Source organism: Thermobia domestica, chromosome 10 (assembly GCF_964235325.1).
Source record: "Thermobia domestica chromosome 10, izTheDome1.hap1.1, whole genome shotgun sequence".
Classification (NCBI taxonomy): domain Eukaryota; kingdom Metazoa; phylum Arthropoda; class Insecta; order Zygentoma; family Lepismatidae; genus Thermobia; species Thermobia domestica.
In genome coordinates this window covers 110,695,260-110,715,222 of record NC_137463.1, presented here as the reverse complement: position 1 = coordinate 110,715,222, position 19,963 = coordinate 110,695,260, and the positions used below count along the sequence as shown (strand labels likewise).

Below are 19,963 nucleotides of genomic sequence, written 5' to 3'. Positions count from 1 at the left end.
AATTCAGTTAACTCAGCGATGGCAAAAGTATCTGCAACTGAGTTACTTTGACAAATGAGGTATCGTATTTTCATACTTATTTTGTTTAAAAGTTTCTCTCGTCATAGAACATTTCAATCCAACCGGAGAAAATACTTCTTGCACTTTGAATATTGATCTTTTATATAGAACATTTTCTGAAAGCATCAGTAGTATGTTTGTATTTGATCCGAAGGAAATGTCTGTAATACCTCTGGTTGTATTCTACAGGTACATGCCAACATTCAAAAATCACTCCACAATGGTTTATTACAGTAATCGTAATAGCATACCATAGTATATAGTGTAATAAACAGATAATTTTCCTACAAATATTAGGTGCATCAAACTTAGGCATAACAATGTCACTAACACATAAAGTTTGAACATAATCGAAAAGGACAATAAATAAAATATGGTGCAATTGTTTGTAAAATAGTTGACATTTATTTGTCGTTATATCTTAGCATAATTTACAAATTCTCAGTATATGTTGAAACTGTTTGATCAGCGATGAATATGCTAATGAATTTCTTTAGCTTGGGATTATTTTACATTTTGGAATTTGAATATTGCCTTGGCTATAGAGCCTTTTCTTAAAGCATCAATGGCATCCTTGTATTGGTCCAAGGTAAAAGTCTTCACTCCCAGAGTTTCGTACTCAAGGTACCTGGAAAGACACAAACATGAACGTTATGGAATTCTACAGCAATCGTAATGTTTAGTACAGTGTTACACCACTAAATTATTAGAATCCTCTCAGTAGTACTTAACGTCCTGAGAAATCTCATGTCCTTTATGAGATCTCTTGATAAGTTGCACTTTGATATAAAAGATATCAGATATATGTTTTTTCTCTCTCAAAATAATAAATTTTATTTTGTAACACGCAACGCACTTCACGAATTCGCAATTGGAATGAGTGAACACTATAACTCTATACTATAAACACTATAACGGTGAACATTATAATTGCATCTTATTTCCGAAATAAACGAATTTAAATTCTTATAAGTTTCTTAAGGAAAATACAATTAGAAACAACTAGATACCCGGCATAAAAAACGTTATTCTGCTTAGAATATCTAAGAATTTTCTTCTATGTAGCTGTCATTTATGAACTAACCTCAATTTTGACCAAAATGTTACTTACTGATGTAGTTTTCATACCGGTATATACATATGTATACATGCTAATAGTACAGTATGTTTTATCATATGAAACTATACGTATATTGTTAATAGAAATAAGATATTAATTTCTGTTCCTTACAATGAACTTTCTAATTCATCTGCTATACTGACGTTTCGTTAAGTCCTACAATTCCCTGCCCACTTTATCCTGGAATATCAATAATTCACCATAGAATTCCTAATTATTATTATTATTATTATTTACTTTTTGTTTAAAAATATTGCTATGTCTCATAGGACATAACGACTCTGGTTAAGGAATGACTCGTAAAACAACGAACCTAGAGTTATTAGAGTTGTCAACTGGATGAAGTGTATCACGCCCTGCATCCATGACCGATTCTGACATAATTTTAAAAGACCCATGACCTGTGCAGCAGACCAGGAACCACATCGTTTGTTATACTAGCACAATTGTGAGCTTGTCTTCGTGTCTCACTTAAACATGACTAACAAGTACGAATCTGTATATCTATCTACCTTCCACTGTGTGTTGTTGAGTGCAAAATAATGTCTCATACACTGTAATGTCAAAATAATAACACACAATCTGAACTACTATTTTTGCAGGAACCTACTTTTGAGACCTCTCCAAACGTCTTCCGAGAAAATGGACACGGTGTCTCAGTGATAGGGCGCTAATCTCTGGTGCAAAGAAACCATCTTTCGATTTTAACCCATGCTAATTTAATGTTAACTTGTGATGGACAGCATCGTGTTCTTTAATTTTCTTAGACTTCTTCCGTTTCCTTCCTTATTTCTATTCTATCAATTCCTCCATAATAATTTACTTTAATCATATTTGCCTTATTTAGATTACTGGGCCAGATCGTGGATGTTAAACATATAATAATGTTTTCTTTCCTGGATAATCTCTATTATGAAAAGACTTCAGTGGGTATCAACTGAGATTAGGATAAACAAACAAACAAAAAAAAAAAATGAGCTGATGCCTAATAAAAGTAGTCTTAGTTTTCTGCAATTGAAGCTCTAGGTTTGCTGTTGAGCTGGACAAAAGTTGAGATTTAAAAACGTCATAAGCAGTATTATCAGTGATGCAACCCAGACTAAACGCCAAGAGGATGGAAAATAAAGTTTACAGAAAGAATAAATTGACTTCAGTATATCGTATATTATGGACATTTTTGAAAGAGATGAACATTATCTGAAGCGCAGGAAAAATTTAGGAAGCACGATTGGGTAAATATGATCTCAGGGGACATATTTTTCTTCAGGGGGCGCGGTGGCTCACCTCCGGTGCTTGCGGTCCCTGGTTCTATCTCAGCTCGCACCGTGCTCGTGGGTCTTCTCGGGGTTCTCCCGTTTCCTTCCACTTTATTTATTCCACCATTTCACTAATTTCTCATTATCACCGTCTCCTTTAGCCTAACCAGCATAACCGTAAGACGTTAAAGATTTCATTTCATTTTTTGTTCATATCTGTCAAGTAAGTGTTTCTTCCAGCTCAAGTGGGCTCCGTCCCCTTTTGCGAGCAGCGTCTTTGATTTTATCTGATCTTGCTGCAGGCAGTAAAACATCATAAAAATGGACATTTTTGGAGAAGCTTTGGAAGAGGCCACATATTACTATAAATTATTTAACCTATTAAGTAATATATTCCTAGTAAGCAAAAAATGAAGAATATAAATGCTTCAAGCAGTTTATCACCAGCCTACGGGACGCTATTCAAAGGAACAGATTATGAAAGTTCAGAACTTGGACCAATTCTTCTGTTTAAATCATCGACTTAACGAATACTTGGAGATCATTCTAATTAATCCTGGTTGTTTACATCCCTCATTACCTATCTTTTGAACCTATAATTATGGACAGCTAAAAACATGTTTACAAGATGCTTTGAAGATTTTAAGTAGTTCTATCTTCATCGCCATGCAATTTTAAACTCTCGGGACCATGATATACATACACCACATATTTCGTTCTCTACATATATATCTTTGCCTTTGTCGCAATAGCATGTTTGTTTTCAACTCCATCGTTCCACTTCACAACTACTTGCTCTTTTTACAATTTTTCTTCTTTCCGGTCTTGGAGGTCCACCTTGGATCATCGATCCTAAGTCTAGAAAGTCCTTATATATATATATATATATATATATATATATATATATATATATATAAAATTACTTATAGTCAAGGAATAGTTTACCATAAGAGCTTTTGCACCTGTATACTTCATCCAGATTTGTTCAAACACTTTCATTACGAATGCTTGACAGTCGATGCTCTCTCCTTCAGTTTCACTATATATCCATATTGAAAACCTTTGTCCCATATAGGTTATAGGTAGACCGTTAATAAAAAGAGCGCCCAGAATCGACTCCCACTACCGGCATCTATTATAAAAGCTTCACTATAAAAGATTTTTTTTTTTTTTTTTTTTTACAAAATGCTATACAAATAATCTCTCTAAGTTTGCAAGGTTAGTTACAGGTAGTCTTTGAACGTAAGGTCGCAGACAGGATGTCTACAGAGCTCCGAAGCAGACTAAGCAGAGTGGAGTTAGGGACCCTATGCTCCGTGGCAAGCAGAAGGAAGGTTAAGTGGCCAACAAAGCCCCGAAGCAGGCTAAGAGATGGGATAGGCGTACTTCCGAAGCAGACTAGAGGCTCTCGGGTTAGGTTACTCCTAATGTTCCGTGGCAAACAGTAGAAAGGAACATCAGAAAACTGGTACCGAATTGCCGTCGTCCAGCCAATTTATAGAGGTCCTTGGGTGGCGGTGACGCTGCTGCTCCGTTGATATCGTCTGCTCCGTGAGAGGGGCCAGAAGCCCGTCGTCTGCCGGTGATAGTAGATCCATCTGCTGTGGAATCCTCTTGCTAAACCACGTGGTGATGTTTGTAAACACTGGCATGTAGAATTGTTTATACATAACACCATGTAAGACATTACAGTATAAGCACATGAACAGACAGAGGAATGTTTGCATATAACGTAATTTGTTTCATGCACAAATAGAGTCGATGGGTCTTTTCTGATAGAAAATGGAGAACAATGGTGTATGCCATCAATAATCATAAGAGGAACTTCACATTCTATTGATAGGTTATTTAAGCCTTGCCGAACGAACAACGAATATAAGCACAGCACAAGCATTAATCAAAACATCTCGTGGTACTGCTTTACATTCCAAGTGTGATGTAAGTGACATATATGTAACAATAGCAATAAAGGTAGTACCAACGGCTGGCATGGTGCCATCATATGACAAATCTGCATATTGGTAGCTAGTATATTAGTGGCATCTCTTTAATGAATTGCTTATAACAAATCAGTCTCCTGCCTCTCATCGACATGTACACCAATAACCGACCCATGTATTTGGACCTCTTTATATCTCGAACATAAAATAACAAATCGAACAACCATCACCAAGCTGGTAACCGAAACACAATTATAGTATACAAATACTGTCAATTTACTCAACATCTTCTTTCTAGGATCTTGGACGTATCTGCAAAATAACTGTCCACAATATATTACAGAATATGATACTACATCTATTCTGGTAGTTCTAATTTATTATTATTTCCGTAAATCTTTCTTGAAATATCCAGCAGAATTACTTTCTTGCTCAGTTCTCTATTAGATTGATGCGAATGAAATGTATGCCTTAACTTCTAGAGGGAAACTCACCTTAGCAAGACAATTCACGGATGGATACAAGTCTAATGTTACAAATTCAGTACATATCCGGCAAGTAGGGTGGGGTATCCAGAAAATCAGGAGGCAATACAATGATGGCAGGATCGTGTGAAAATTCACCATAGATAACTCACTAATAGAGTGATTTTGGTTTATGAATTCAAGCTAGGACATTCTGCACAACAAACAGGAATAAAAACATTAACAATACATTTTAAACTAGAAATTGTGAATAATAAACGAGCCATTCGCCATTGGTTTGTCAAATTTCGTTCCCGAGACCAGCATTGTAAATGAGGTTGATGAGCGCCGAACTATAGCATGTTCGGATGAGCTCTTCACAAATACAGTGGAAAAAAACTCGAAAAAGTGTGATATTGCAGACAAGTTAGGCATACTCTATACCACTGTCGTTCAGTGGTTCCGTGCAGTCGGTAAGGTGAAAAATTGAAATCTCGGTGAAACATGAGCTGACACTCGCAAATACCGTCATCTTAAAGTATGCAATTTCCTACGTGTAAGGAACAACCAAGAAAGTTTGCTGAATCGATTGTCATTCCACATAATAAAGGAATCTGCTATGACAAATGTTCATGACAATGATTTAATAGTGATTAATGTCCAGGACGGTTGTTAAATCACCTTTCTAACCACAGAAGATATAGTTGCTGATATCATGATCTATGGTGTACCGTAGGTGAGATGAAATCAATACAGATTGCTATAATACTGAACTTCATGAAATACATTGCCAACTTTTCCGTAACCATCCAGCAGTGGTCAGTAGACATGGAATTCCCATATTGCTCCACAAAGTTCTCCCACATGTCGCGTAAAGAACGATGCAGGCTCTACATGCATTACTCCATGAAAACCTTTCTCATCCAACGAATTTTCTTGATATCTACCACCAAATAACTTGTCTACTAGACGAACTTTTTTGGATGGTAGATCTTCCCTGTTACTGGATGGTGCAGCGTGCGGTTGAGAATTTCTTCGCATCGTAGACTCTTAGACATAACTCACATGGAATTCAACTGTTGATGGCAAAGTTGTGTGGTTGCAAGCAGCGACTATCTTGATTAACCAAGTATGGTACTTTTTATTATTTTGGTATTCGGGAGCTGACATTTCATTCACATCAGCTCAATAATAAATTTCTAGCTTAAAACGAACTGCTACATGACCTTAAATTCTTATCCAATGGAAATTTAGTAATGCTGCAATAATAATAATAATAATAATAATAATAATAATAATAATAATAATAATAATAATAATAATAATAATAATAATAATAATAATAATAATAACAATAATAATGACCACAAATTACAGTGAATTTCTAGTCTTGTGAATTTCATCTCTGACAACGAGGGCACGATATTTCAAAAGTAATCTTTGACCTACCCTTCCACCAAAAAATCCTAAGGATATGTATAATACATTTTATTAAACTCACCATTTACTCTAAATGAATATTTGTATTTCATAGAATAAACGTTTTTAGTAACAAAACTTACCTTTCTCCAAGTGCTTCTATCAAACCAATTGCCTTAGTAAAAGTGAATGGATTGACAATGACCCCAATAATGGTTAACTCTTTTTTGAAAAGTTGGTAAGGTGAAATTCTGCAATTAAAAATATTGGTCAAGCTATTATTAAGAATGTTAATCTTAAGAAAAAAACTTGTAGTTATAAATATTGACTACTTTATTATAGAGGAGAAGAAGGACGTTGGTAGACGGTAGGCACTACTACTGCTTTGATAGTTTTGCACACTGGAACGATAAATTAACGAGAATTTTAGTGTTGGCAACATTGCTGATGGTGCATCATCGTGAGGCAAAATTGATGGACTATAGAAGTGTTCGTTTCTGTTTATGTGGAATTATGTAATTTCTTCGAGCAACAATAAGTTTTCAATTTGTCTATGTACTTCTGTATGTAACAAAAGAAACATTGGCCAAAGCTTAAAGACGTACTGTATTTTAAACTATAATGCGTAATGGTATCGAATATCTAACACATCCTTCATCCATGGATAGTGTTGTTCTGTATGTAGTACTTATACTACATTGTAGGTATATACTACATTGTTGAAAAGATAAAGGATGTTGAAATTTAATTGTTTCTTTTAATTTTACCTGTTTTTCTCATTTTTGCAGGTGAAGCAGCAAGAAGTTGTTCAACTGGGAAGGATGGACGGTGAGTGAAAATGCAAGCTACACTATTGAATAAAGTGTCTTCACAATGAAACAATCTTACAAATACGGACAAAGCTGTACGGAAATTGGTCGTAAATTCCGTACCTGATGTGGAAGAAAAGGGTGCTGTCAAACATGCAAATCAAGGGAATTAAGTCAAATTTGGAGAAAGTGTTTTAGTGACGGGTGAAATTAGCCCAGTACACCGTCATCGTAGTCGCTCCAACGAAAATATCGAAACCGTGCGTGCAAGTGTTCAAAAGGACCCAAACGCATCAATTCGTCGATGTTCACAGCAATTGGACTTTAAAGAAAACCAACTTATTCAACATTTTACACAAAGATTTGCATTTAAAGGCGTATATAATACAGTTAAACCAAGAGTTGAAACCTAGTGATCCCACACAACGTGGTGAATTCGGTGGTTGGACCGTAGAGCAATAAATTTTTCAACAAAATCATCTTCATTAACGAAGCCCATTTCCATCTGGTTGGTTATGTGAATAAACAAAATTGCCGGATATGGAGTACGAAAACCCATGAACTGTTTTAGGGAAAACAATGCATCCACAAAAAGTGGGTGTGTTTTGGACACTGGGTATGATTAGTCTATATTTCTTTGAAGATAATGCTACTGCCAATGGATATCGATACAGCGCGGTGATTAATCACATTTTGTGGGTCCCGGTGGCTCAGTGGTAAAGCGTTCATCTCTGGTACATGAGGTCTGAAGCATAATGAAAAAAAAAAGTCAAACGAGATTGTGATTATCAGAGTTGGAAACATTGAACATTGCTATGAATAGTTAATGTGCTGCCATCTATAAACTTACGTTTGATAAATTGACCTATCGAACCTTGTAGTTTTGCAAGGTAATGTGTACTGTCAACATGTTATAATATTGAGAGTGAAATTGTTTCGAAATTGTGTCGGGAAGATGAGAAGTTAAAAGAGAATAGTGTATTGTGGTTTGTATAAGGAAACGGGAGCATTGTGAGTGCGTGATTAATATTCCCTACTTCTAAAATTTATAATCCTTTTTTTATTTGTGAATTTTCGGTTAATCGACAAGGTGAGTATTGGTCACCCACTTAGGAATGGCCCCGACTCCTATTAGATCATCTGTGCATGTACTTATTAGTATTTGTTTTGGTAATTGAATTCTAGGTTAGATTTTGAGACTAAATGAAAGCTTCAAATTTAAGTCAAATTATTATAAATTATTGGAAATTGAATGAATTGTGAAAGAATAGCTAAATTTCGCCTTCCGACATTAAACCGTGATTGCGAGGCAATTTCACCAAGGAATCGGTTTGTTAGTTATTATATTTATATGTTTTCCGTTAAATTATTTGTTATAATAAATTATGTGTCAATTGAAACTGATTCCTTCTAATTTAAATACAGTTTAATAACCCTTTCTCCAAGTCTTGTTTCCGTAACCACTCGGAAAATGCAGTGTACTTGTCTTATCTTTGACATGATTGCTGCATAGTAATTTTAGTTACCTTGCAAAACTACCGGAAATATTAAGACTTTGGTTAGAAAGAAAGGGATTTATATTATTTTGGAATTGAACCTGAGTACGAAAATTACGAATGAAAGACCAGACATTAATTGAAAGTGTAATAATAAGTGAAAATAGCGAGAAGGAATTTAGGCGTAATATTAGAAATTATAGTTTTAGGATTTAAACCTGGGGAAAAAAATGTCACAGAACCTTCTTGAGTGTTTTTCAACGGGTGAGAATGGCCAGGGGAATTCTCTCCTAGTTGACCTTGGCGAAGGGGAAAGAGCGAATGCCTGCGGACACGAGCGAGTAAACGATGACGATTCCTCGCTTGATTTCGCAGGTGTTGTTCTTCCTCCACATCGCGTGTTAAAGCCGGCTGTTAGACCAGCTATAAAATGTAATTTCGATAAGCTTTTGGGTGATAACATGTATAAAGCTATAGAAAAGCAGGTTAGTCAGTTACCTGAAATAGATGGAAGTAATGGCTTTGAAGTATGTAAATTTCTATTAAAATTTGACTTGTTACAAGCCCAACTTGAAAATTGTGTAGAAGCTTTGTTAGTGGCTTCTCTGAGTAAATGTACAGGCCCAGCATTCGAAGAAATGCAAAGGTTATTAAATATCACCACTGACTGGGAAAGAATTATAACAGCATTTTTAGAAAGATTTGTTACTCCGCTAGTAAAAATGGAATTCTTGAAAATAACGTTGTATAGAATAATGCAAGTAGAGGAATCTCTGGTAGATTTTATTAAGGAAAAATTAAGTGTATTATTCATTTTTGATATGAAAATGTCGGAGGATGAATTAACTAAAACTATTGCTAACCTTGTACCACCTGAAATAAGAGATTTAATGATAATTACTCAAGTTCCCCATACTGAGAAGGAATTAGTTGCATTTGCAGAAAGTTACGAAATGAATCGGCGTTACCGGTTGGATTATAAATTTATTACACAAAAACAAAATCAGAATGTAAAGCCCCTTGGTTATGTTAATGAGAAAAATAGGCAGAGGAATAATTTTAGTAAATGTAATTTATGTGGTCTTAATAATCATTTTTGGAAAATGTGTCCTTATAATAAAAGAAATATTCGTGGAGAAAAAACATATTATGTTAGTGAGGAACAACCTCCCTCCTTATTACAAATGCCTGTTTCGATTTGTCGAGATCTGTATCCCTGTATCATTGACTCTGGAAGTAGCCTGTCCTTAATTGAAGAACGAGTGTTGGCCAGGATTGAACGTAGGTGCCGTCCAAAAACTAGAGTAGTGAACTTTACCCTCTCAGTCATGAATTCTGAACCTATTAAAATCTCTAAACAAGTGGAACTAATATATTTTATAAATGGTGTTAGGTTTGTAAACTGGTTTTCTGTGGTTCAACATTCATCTTTAAAACTGCTAGTGGGACTTGATTTCCTACAAAAATATAATGTTAATATAAACATTCGAAATCGTGAGTTGAACTTTACGGAACTAAATTTAACCGTAAAATTAACTGAATGGAATCAAACTCGTTGTGAATCCAGTGATCTGTGCCCACAAATTTCTCGTTTTAGGTCTGGTCCTGAGAACTCTGTGTCGCCGCACGACCTTGACGCAGGGGGAGCGGGGAAACCCAGACCTAGTCAGCGAACGATACAGCCGTCAACCACTTGTCAACCTCGATCAGCTGATTCCAGGAACAGCGGCCAGACAGCCCAGCAGTGTTTCCATACACAACGCAAAAGAGCCAAGCGGAATTTTTGTAGGGAGGAGTCCAGAGTTCGGCAACCGAAACCAGGGACCAGCCAGCGATCTTCCACAGTACTTCAGGATCATGATGTTAGGGGAGGTGAACAATATCAAGACATTCCAGCTGGAGTACCAATTTCCAATCCTACCGTCCATGATATTTATCCGGAGGAAGAAAATACAGGTACAGTAAACCTTCATGAAAATATTTTTTCTGACGATTTAATACCATATGTTGAGAACGTTTTAGACAAATATAAGGACGTTATAAATGAAGAATTAGGAACAGTTAAAGATTTTGTTTATGAAATTAAAATGAATGATTTAAGTCCGAGTATAGCTCAACCATATCCTATGCCACGTCATAAGTTGCGTGAATTAGATGAATACTTGGATGAATTAATTAAGAAAAAGGTAATTGAGGAAGTTTCCAGTTCTGCCTATATTTCTCCGTGTTTTCTCGTGAATAATCGCGATGGAACCAAGCGGCTAGTAGTAAATTATTTTAATATTAATTCAAAAGTGCTTGTAACTGGATTTCCAGCTCCTAATGCTGAAGCTACTATTGCCAATATAGGTAAACATAAGATTTACAGCGTACTGGATGCCAAGGGGGCATTTCACCAATTACTGTTAGATGAAAACTCTAGGCAATATACTACTTTTGCTACTCCAACTAGGTTGTTAAGATATTTGAAAATGCCGATGGGTTTCATAAACTCACCATTTATTCTCTCTAGTATCATGAATAAAATCTTTAGAGATCTCTTAGGAGATTATTTAGATATATTTTGTGACGATATTATTATTCATACTGATACTATTGAAAAGCATAAAGAAATATTAGAGCTAGTTTTACAGAGATTACGAAAATGGGGTATTACTATTTCTAAAAGAAAAACTAAACTATGTAAAAATAAAATAAAATTTTTAGGTTATATATTTTCAGGTGGATATATGATGATCGATGATGACCGAGTCCAGGTAATTAAAAATCTACCTCGTCCTAAGAATCGTAGGGCGTTGAGTAAGATGATTGGTTTCTTGTCATATTATTTAAAATTTGTGAAAGATTATGGTGAACTGATGGGTCCTTTACATGCCTTAAAATCAAATAAAATACCATTTCGTTGGGGAAAAGAAGAAGATGAGATACTAGATCAAATAAAAGAGGCCATTATAAATCATATTGTATTGAAAGTCCCGGACTTCTCTAGTCCTTTTGTAATCCACATAGATAGTAGTAGTAGGGCTTATAGCGCGATCTTAAGTCAATATGATGATGAAGGACGTCTTCGTCCTGTATATTTCTTTTCGAAAATGATTCCATCTAGTGATTGGTCTAAAAGTATTTTCGATCTTGAAATGAAAAGTTTAGTCTATGCTTTAGATAAGTTCGATATTTACTTGCAAAAGAAATTTACTATTTATACTGACAATGCTAGTTTATCTTGGATATTAAGAAATCATAAAAGGCAAAAGAAGTATGGTTCTTTAATAGAGAAAATAAGTAAGTACTCTTTCGATATAATTCACCTGCGCTCTTTCAAAAACCATCTCGCAGATTACATCAGTCGTATGTATAATTATGTAGATTTTACTCCACCCAACAGTGATATAGAAGAGATTAATACTATTAATGAACAGAGAGTCCATCTTTCTTTTGTAAATTTCTGGAGTCACTCCATCTTTAATAAACCACTGGCTGAACATCAAAGAGAAGATCCTCAGTTGAGAGAGATAATTTTAGCTTTAGAGAGAAAGGAAAATAAGGATCCGTACATATTGAAAGAAGGTGTGCTATTAAAAAGAACTAATGGTAGAAAATATGGTGGTTTACGTGCAGTAATTCCCCATTCTTTGCGCTATTCTGTTATAAAGTATTGGCACGAAGAATTAGTGGGGGGATGTCATGGTGGGATCCAGAAAACTATCTCTAAGGTTGCATCTAGGTTTACTTGGGATAAAATGTATGCTGAAATTAGTGATTTCGTGAGACGATGTAAAATTTGTCAAGAGAGCCAAGAACTTAATAGGAAACCGTATGGTACTTATTATTCTAAGGAGCCTCGATACCCAAATAATGTCCTACACTTAGATTGTATGGGAGCTTTGCCTACTAGTAATGGATTTAAATACATTATGGTTTTGACAGATAGTTATAGTCGATTTGTTATAATAGAACCTTTAAGATCTTTGAATGCTAAATTAATTTGTTCTAAATTAACTAAGATCTTTCTAACTTACGGGTATCCATTTTCTATTTTGCATGATAATGCGTCATACCTCAGTAGTGAGTACTTCAAACAGTATTTGTTTAGCCTAGGAATTAAAAACATCTGTACTTCACCTTATTCTATGTCCTCGAACAGAACAGAGCGTATGAATAAAACGATTAAAGGGATACTCAGATCTTATATTAATAAGAATCATACCAAATGGGCTAACTATCTTTATCAAATCCAATATACTTTGAATATAACTGAAAATTGTGAAACTCAGAAAAGTCCAAGTGAGTTGTATCTTGGGCGTAAAATGTTCAATCCATTAGATGTTAACTGGATTTTAGATTTGGGTATAATAGAGAAATCACAAAATAAAGAAGAGATTAATGATATTATAGTTGATAACATCGAGAAAGCTTGGAAAAGGAGACAACAAGCTTATAATAAAAAACATGTACCTAGTAATTTGCCTGTGGGAGAATTAGTACTTGTAAAGAAAATGTTAAAATCATCCTTGGATAAGAAATATTATGCCAAGTTTGATACTAAATATTCCGGTCCATTCAAACTTTTGAATTATGTAACACCCAATACTGTGTGGGTTGAGTTAATTAGTAATCCTGATGTAAAGTTAAAACGTCATGTTCAATTTATAAAGAAGTACTTGCCACCAAGAAATGTAAACAGTGTTGCACATATTAATAATAATAATGACTAAACTAAGAAAAAAAAAGAAATTGTTCATTTCCAAGATAATGTAAATTATATATATATATATATATTTGTGTGTAGTTTATGTAATGTTTCTGTAAGAAATGTACTGTTGTGTATTTTTACAATTCTGCAGGTTCAGAATTATGTGGATCCACTATGTTTGTGTTTGCGTCTGAGACAACTGATTACCTTGAATCTACTGTTTGGTCGAGGAAAGGCGATTTTGTCAACCCGAAGGCTAGATATGTTTCCCACTCTTTTCATCTCATTGGTGCTTCCAGTCAATCTGTGGTGGATAAGGAGGAAGATCTCATCTTGTTGTGAACATCTACTTCTGGGACTTAAGATAGGACGTCCGGACATTGGTAATCGTGTAATATCTGGAAGTTGTTGGATTACTCTTGGTGAGTCGAGTCTATCCTTATTTCTGCATGCAGTGATTTGACTTCAACAGTGAATTATATTTTTTTTTCTTTTTCATTTCGATAACCATTGTAAAGAAGCAAAACTTCCCAGAGGGGAGGAACTTAATATGAAGCATAATGAAAAAAAAAAGTCAAACGAGATTGTGATTATCAGAGTTGGAAACATTGAACATTGCTATGAATAGTTAATGTGCTGCCATCTATAAACTTACGTTTGATAAATTGACCTATCGAACCTTGTAGTTTTGCAAGGTAATGTGTACTGTCAACATGTTATAATATTGAGAGTGAAATTGTTTCGAAATTGTGTCGGGAAGATGAGAAGTTAAAAGAGAATAGTGTATTGTGGTTTGTATAAGGAAACGGGAGCATTGTGAGTGCGTGATTAATATTCCCTACTTCTAAAATTTATAATCCTTTTTTTTATTTGTGAATTTTCGGTTAATCGACAAGGTGAGTATTGGTCACCCACTTAGGAATGGCCCCGACTCCTATTAGATCATCTGTGCATGTACTTATTAGTATTTGTTTTGGTAATTGAATTCTAAGTTAGATTTTGAGACTAAATGAAAGCTTCAAATTTAAGTCAAATTATTATAAATTATTGGAAATTGAATGAATTGTGAAAGAATAGCTAAATTTCGCCTTCCGACATTAAACCGTGATTGCGAGGCAATTTCACCAAGGAATCGGTTTGTTAGTTATTATATTTATATGTTTTCCGTTAAATTATTTGTTATAATAAATTATGTGTCAATTGAAACTGATTCCTTCTAATTTAAATACAGTTTAATAACCCTTTCTCCAAGTCTTGTTTCCGTAACCACTCGGAAAATGCAGTGTACTTGTCTTATCTTTGACATGATTGCTGCAGGTCCTTCGTTCGATTTCAGCTCACGCCAAGTGAGCTTTGTGGTGGATAAACACCGTGTGCGTGCGTTTTCTCGGGTTCTTCCATTTCCTCCACTTTTTCATTCTACCATTTCGTTCCTTTCTCATCATCACCTGTCTCCTTTAGCCTAACCGGCATAATCGTAGGACGTAAAACTTAAAGATTTGTTTTAATTTCAGATTATGTCGCCACGACATGTTTCCATTAAGACCAGGGGTAAAAGTGACGGGGAACGCGGAGGGACGTCTTCCTTCCACTTCCATAAAATATCTATGGCGTCCCCCAACTTCCTAAAAGAATTACAATAGGCGAAGACAGGTACGCAGGACGGCGGCACGTAATGCGTCTCCCGATCTTTTCAGATCAACTTTACCCCCTGATTAAGACCGCGTTACTTGTTACACTGCGATCGCAACAATTGATCTTTTGCGTGAAAAGTTTGAGCGAACTTCACGCAAGAGGAACATCAGCTGGCAGTCTAGATCATATGACCTAACACATTTAGATTTTTTTATGTGGGATTATATTTGAAATAACAAGTGTTGAGTTGATTTTGAGTTTAACGTCCCGTTCAGCATCGAGGCTATATGAGACGTGGACCTACTGATTAACGTGGAATCCGAACCACATGATTGAAATAACAAGTGTATGCCAACAACCTACAAACAATTCAGAACTTTAACAACTATCGCTACTACTGTAGCAATCGACATGCGTTTAAGCGCAACTGTCATTGAAACTTTAAACAAAAGACTGCTTTTATTCCCGCAATTGCATAGGGAGCCACTTGTCTTACATCATTTTCCATTCTTAACCAGAACATGTATTATTTTTTTTTCATTCCAATATTACAGTTTGCACTTGTCCATTCTTTCGTGTGTTTATTTAGCAAATTAAAAGTAATTGAAATTTGAACATCCTTAATAATTTTGTTATAGTCTTCGACCCTTCGAGAATGTGATTTCGATTAACAGCTATTTTTTCCACATGAAGTTCTATTCTGCTAATTTAGTAAACAAGATGCCAGGTACAGTGGTACGTATCAATGTCTCCCAGTACTCTGTGGCAATTTATTTTTTTCGATAGTTTGATAATAGACGTGCATGTTCTTACTTTACCTATTCAGTGCAATAAGAATCAAGAACACAGAAAAGTTACGTTAATATTTATTTGTATGAAACATCAATATCTCTAGTCAAACATTGAAATAAATGAACCAGAATAATTGTTTTGTAGAAATGTACTTATAAGCAGAAACAAATCTGATTAAATGTGGCCTTTTTAAGTCCTGAAGTTTCCCCGCAAGCGTACCTAAGCTGGTTTCTCCGTCAATTTGCATATATGCTCATTTTCAACTACAACATTTTGATCTATGACGAATTAGATTAGGGATGCCAACTTGTATCTCATATCATCATGAAGAGAAAAAGATCCCATAAATTTTAATCTTTATATAGATTAACACCACCACCAAGCCCCCAAATCTGATGTTTTATTCTGGAGCTAGCAGCGCACACTGGCCTCCTGAAAAATACCATAATATGCATAACATATGAACATGACTCCCAGCAATGGACTGTGTATAAAATGTGTGTACAAGGCGCTTAAAGTGTTAAAACAATGTAATAGACGTAAAATAATAACTTTTAGTGAAAGATGAAATAAATTGATTAAAACATTTTGATAAATTTTATTGGCAGTTGGACTGAAAAGTGAAATGAAGTGAAAAGTAAAATACAATTAAGAAGTCAAATAAAATTCAAAATGTGCCTAAAAGGACATACCTCACTAATTTCTCAAAAAAATTACAGTTTCCTGAATCAAAAAGATCTACAAAAAATATTTTAACTGATTGATGTCTTTTTCTAACTTTTCATTATGCATTTCTGCTTTTAGAAAACGACGAACCATGTTTTTATGTGTACTTGTAGGTTGCATTATCATAGTGAGAACTTATGAACTGAAAACAAACATGAACGTTTATTAATGAAATGAAAGTGAAAAGTGCTCTAAGAGATTTTATCTGAAGAAGTTGTTTCCGTTAACCAGCCAACTTTTATGATCTGAAAAGGTACTCTTCATATTCTTCAGCATGCATTGAAAAATGCAAATTTGACATTGGAGGCATCAGTAACTCTGAAGAAAAGCAGAAGGTGCCGTCTTTTGAAAACCGTTTCATTCAAAATACACTTTACAACAAGTTTTTGAGGTAAAGAAACAAGAAATATTAAAATACTTAATCAAGTGTTCGAGACTGCATTACGGATTAAATTAGAAATATCTAAGAAGCTTGGGATATAAGTTTACTAGAACATTACTTAATTGTAAAGACCGAAAGTTTGGGACCTGAAGAAAGATGTTGGATTGAATTGGATGAAAAGATTATCCTTCAACAGACAGGATGTCAATGGGTGTTCGACAATTACGAAAAGGTTTTAGGAAAATTTTAATTTTAACCAGAACGAATTGTTAATGTAGACAATATTAACACAGCAACAGCACTAAGGAATTCCAAAGTAATCTCCAAACAGAGCTCCGTGGTGTATGTGATACTGTGAACATCTGTTAAAGTGAGGTGCAGAAAAGGAAGTGGATAAAGTGAACATTTCTCATCGTACGCTTTTTATATACTTTTACAAATACTCATAAAAACATTTACATTCATCTATAACTTCTTTACACGTCTTCATTTCATTTATTTTTCCCTTTTTCCAACTTCTACACCCTGACCATGTATTTAACTTGCCCTCTTCTTCCCGTTGGATCTCCTTCACGATTTTGACTATTATTACACCCTATTATGACTATACATTTCTTTACCTGACTTTGACAAGCTGATATTCCTGATCTTGAATTTGCACAATTACAATTTTTACTTTATTACATTTTCTTTACTATACATTACAGGCAATTCGACTCGAAAGTCGGCCAAACAAATGCAAATGGCGTCATCCGCCATTTGTAAACTTCCTTACAATTGTTAATCCAAGTAATTCAATTTTCGAATAAGTAATTCAAGTTATATACAATTATAGGATACTTGACCAATAAAGCGGATGCACCTATTAATTAAGAACACCGTTAATATGAAGAAGACAAAACAAGACAATTTCCAAACGAGGAATTCGACAAGTTGGTAAGATTGTATGTGTAGAAAAAAGCGTGTTAGTGACGTTTATAGGGATCGTCTTCGCGATATGAAATAATGCTCCTACAGTGTTTATATTTTCCAGACTTTGTTATAAGGATAGGTTCATCATCGGATTATCAGAAGAATTTCTTGCTTTTAAGTCTGGTTGAATGAATACTAAAATTTTTGTGCAAGTGCAGAGACAGATCCAAAAATATTTTTGTGCTTCTATTCAAAATCCTTGTTAATTTTGTTGGATAATCACGAGTCTTGTGCCACAATAGTAGTGAAGTCATTGATTACTACCGTGAAAATAGAACAGTTCTTTTATCGTGCCATGTGGTCTCAGTGTAGTTTGATCAGATAGTTGTCTTGTAATTCTCTAGTTAACATGAAACTTTCCTGGAAAAAAAATTAGCAGTTCAAATATGAATTTATGAATTTATGAATTTATTATGAAGAGAAGAAAATCTTATGCTCTTTAAAATTTAAAACCTTGTGGTAACTTTTCAATCTATCCTGTCTTATATCAGTAAATTACCGGTACTTCTTTCATTCAAGAAGCAATGTCATTCCCCCGTTAGGGAAAGAATGGTAAAATGTTTGCTTGCCCCACATTCTCCGCGTAGGTGAAGTTGCAATCATAACTGCTGAAAAAGGTAAACCGTTGTTGTAATCGTAGTGCGACATTGGAAGATGATACAGTAGAAGGTCCACCTAACAGGCTAAGGATCAATAAGGTTTTAAATTTTCTATTCAATAAAAAAACTTATGAATTTTTTTACAGGAAGCATTAAGCGAACGACTCTATCTATAAAAGTCGATGATTTACTTCAGATTTATTTAATATTGCAAAAGCGCATTACAGCGTCTTTGATTTACTCCAAACTTTGTTTAATAAGATTCATTACTATCACATTTTCTTGAGCTTCATCAACAAAGGGTAAAATTTAATCTTCGAAACGTCATTCTCTTGGAAATTCTTAACTACAGTACAGAAAGAGACTAATGCCAGATCTCTTTAAATACATTATAATAAGTTCATTGGTTCTCACTCTAGAATTGAGTGCGTAAAGGTATATCCCTTTCAAAATTTATGCAATATTCCACTTTAGAACACGTTTTCCGAACACTACGGCTAGTTTTTAAAATCTAGATTAAGATCAGAGCAGAAACAAAGTCTAACAGGATTGGAATAATCCTAGGTTTGGACATCATACCTAGACCTCTATATGGCACTGTTAGAAGAAGAGAAGATTTGATACTTAACAACGTAATTTTTTACATATACAGTACGTAAATATATAAACAATCTCTTCTAATCTATCAACTATTGTTGGTAGCGAACGATTTCCGTTGTGAGGGAAGACAAACCTTGACCATGAATGAAGACAATACAGTTAAGTATCATAATTAGTAAAAGTAACTACTTGAAATGGCGGAAACTAACCAGTGTCGCATAGGTTTTGTTGCTTTTATAATTTTATATGTTTTAGATGCATTAGAAATCGATTATGCTGAAACTAGGACTAATTTTCTCACATCACCCAAGAACTTCTTACAATTCACGATTTACATATGTGGATTGCGATATGTATGTTTCAACGTAATTCAAGTGTTTGTCCTTGGATGTTACTAGTACCAGTAGTAACATGTTACATTACATTAAGAAATTATGCAACAATAACCAATGAGCTTTCACGTAGGATGGAAAGTTATATTATTCAATGTTTCTTACATAACTATTAAAATAACGCTATGTGAGACACTGTAATTTCGTTTGAAAGAAATTTTATACTTATTGTCACAAGTCTTAATGTGATTCAATGGTAGGTTCATAAGATAGAGCAATCATTACAATTTTGTTATGTGGTGTGGTGGATTACTGTAATGAGATAATGGCGTTTCGTGGTTGTCATAGTGATCCAGATATATAAAATTACATTTCCTTTGAATTTGTTTCCATGAGACAGAGACGGGAAATTATAGATTTTGCAAGTAGAGCCTATCACGCATACTTTCATATAAAACTTTCAGATCAACATAAATCGTGGACCCCCGCAATGTGTTGATTCTCTGTGTAATCATTACGAAACTGAAGCACGAGAAAGCGACCGTTTATGCCATTTGCAATACCCATGGTGTGAGAAAGCTTGAAAATCATAGCAACGACCTCTACTTCTGTTCTTATAAAATTGTAGGTGGCGATATTAAAAAGAAGAGGATAGTGCATTACAATAT

At 34.5% G+C, this 19,963-nt stretch overlaps 1 protein-coding gene across 1 annotated transcript in view; it reads right to left on the bottom strand.

The window, feature by feature from the left end:
- Positions 1–442: 442 nt before the first annotated feature.
- Positions 443–19,963, bottom strand: part of LOC145662653 (uncharacterized) — a 37,421-nt gene continuing 17,900 nt past the window's right edge. Inside the window, exons 6-7 of the mRNA XM_081728447.1 lie at positions 6,403–6,510; positions 443–688 (exon numbers count right to left, since the gene is read on the bottom strand). Coding sequence (XP_081584573.1) covers positions 565–688; positions 6,403–6,510 — 232 coding nt within the window. The 3' untranslated portion in view covers positions 443–564. The remainder of the gene's footprint in view (positions 689–6,402; positions 6,511–19,963) is intronic.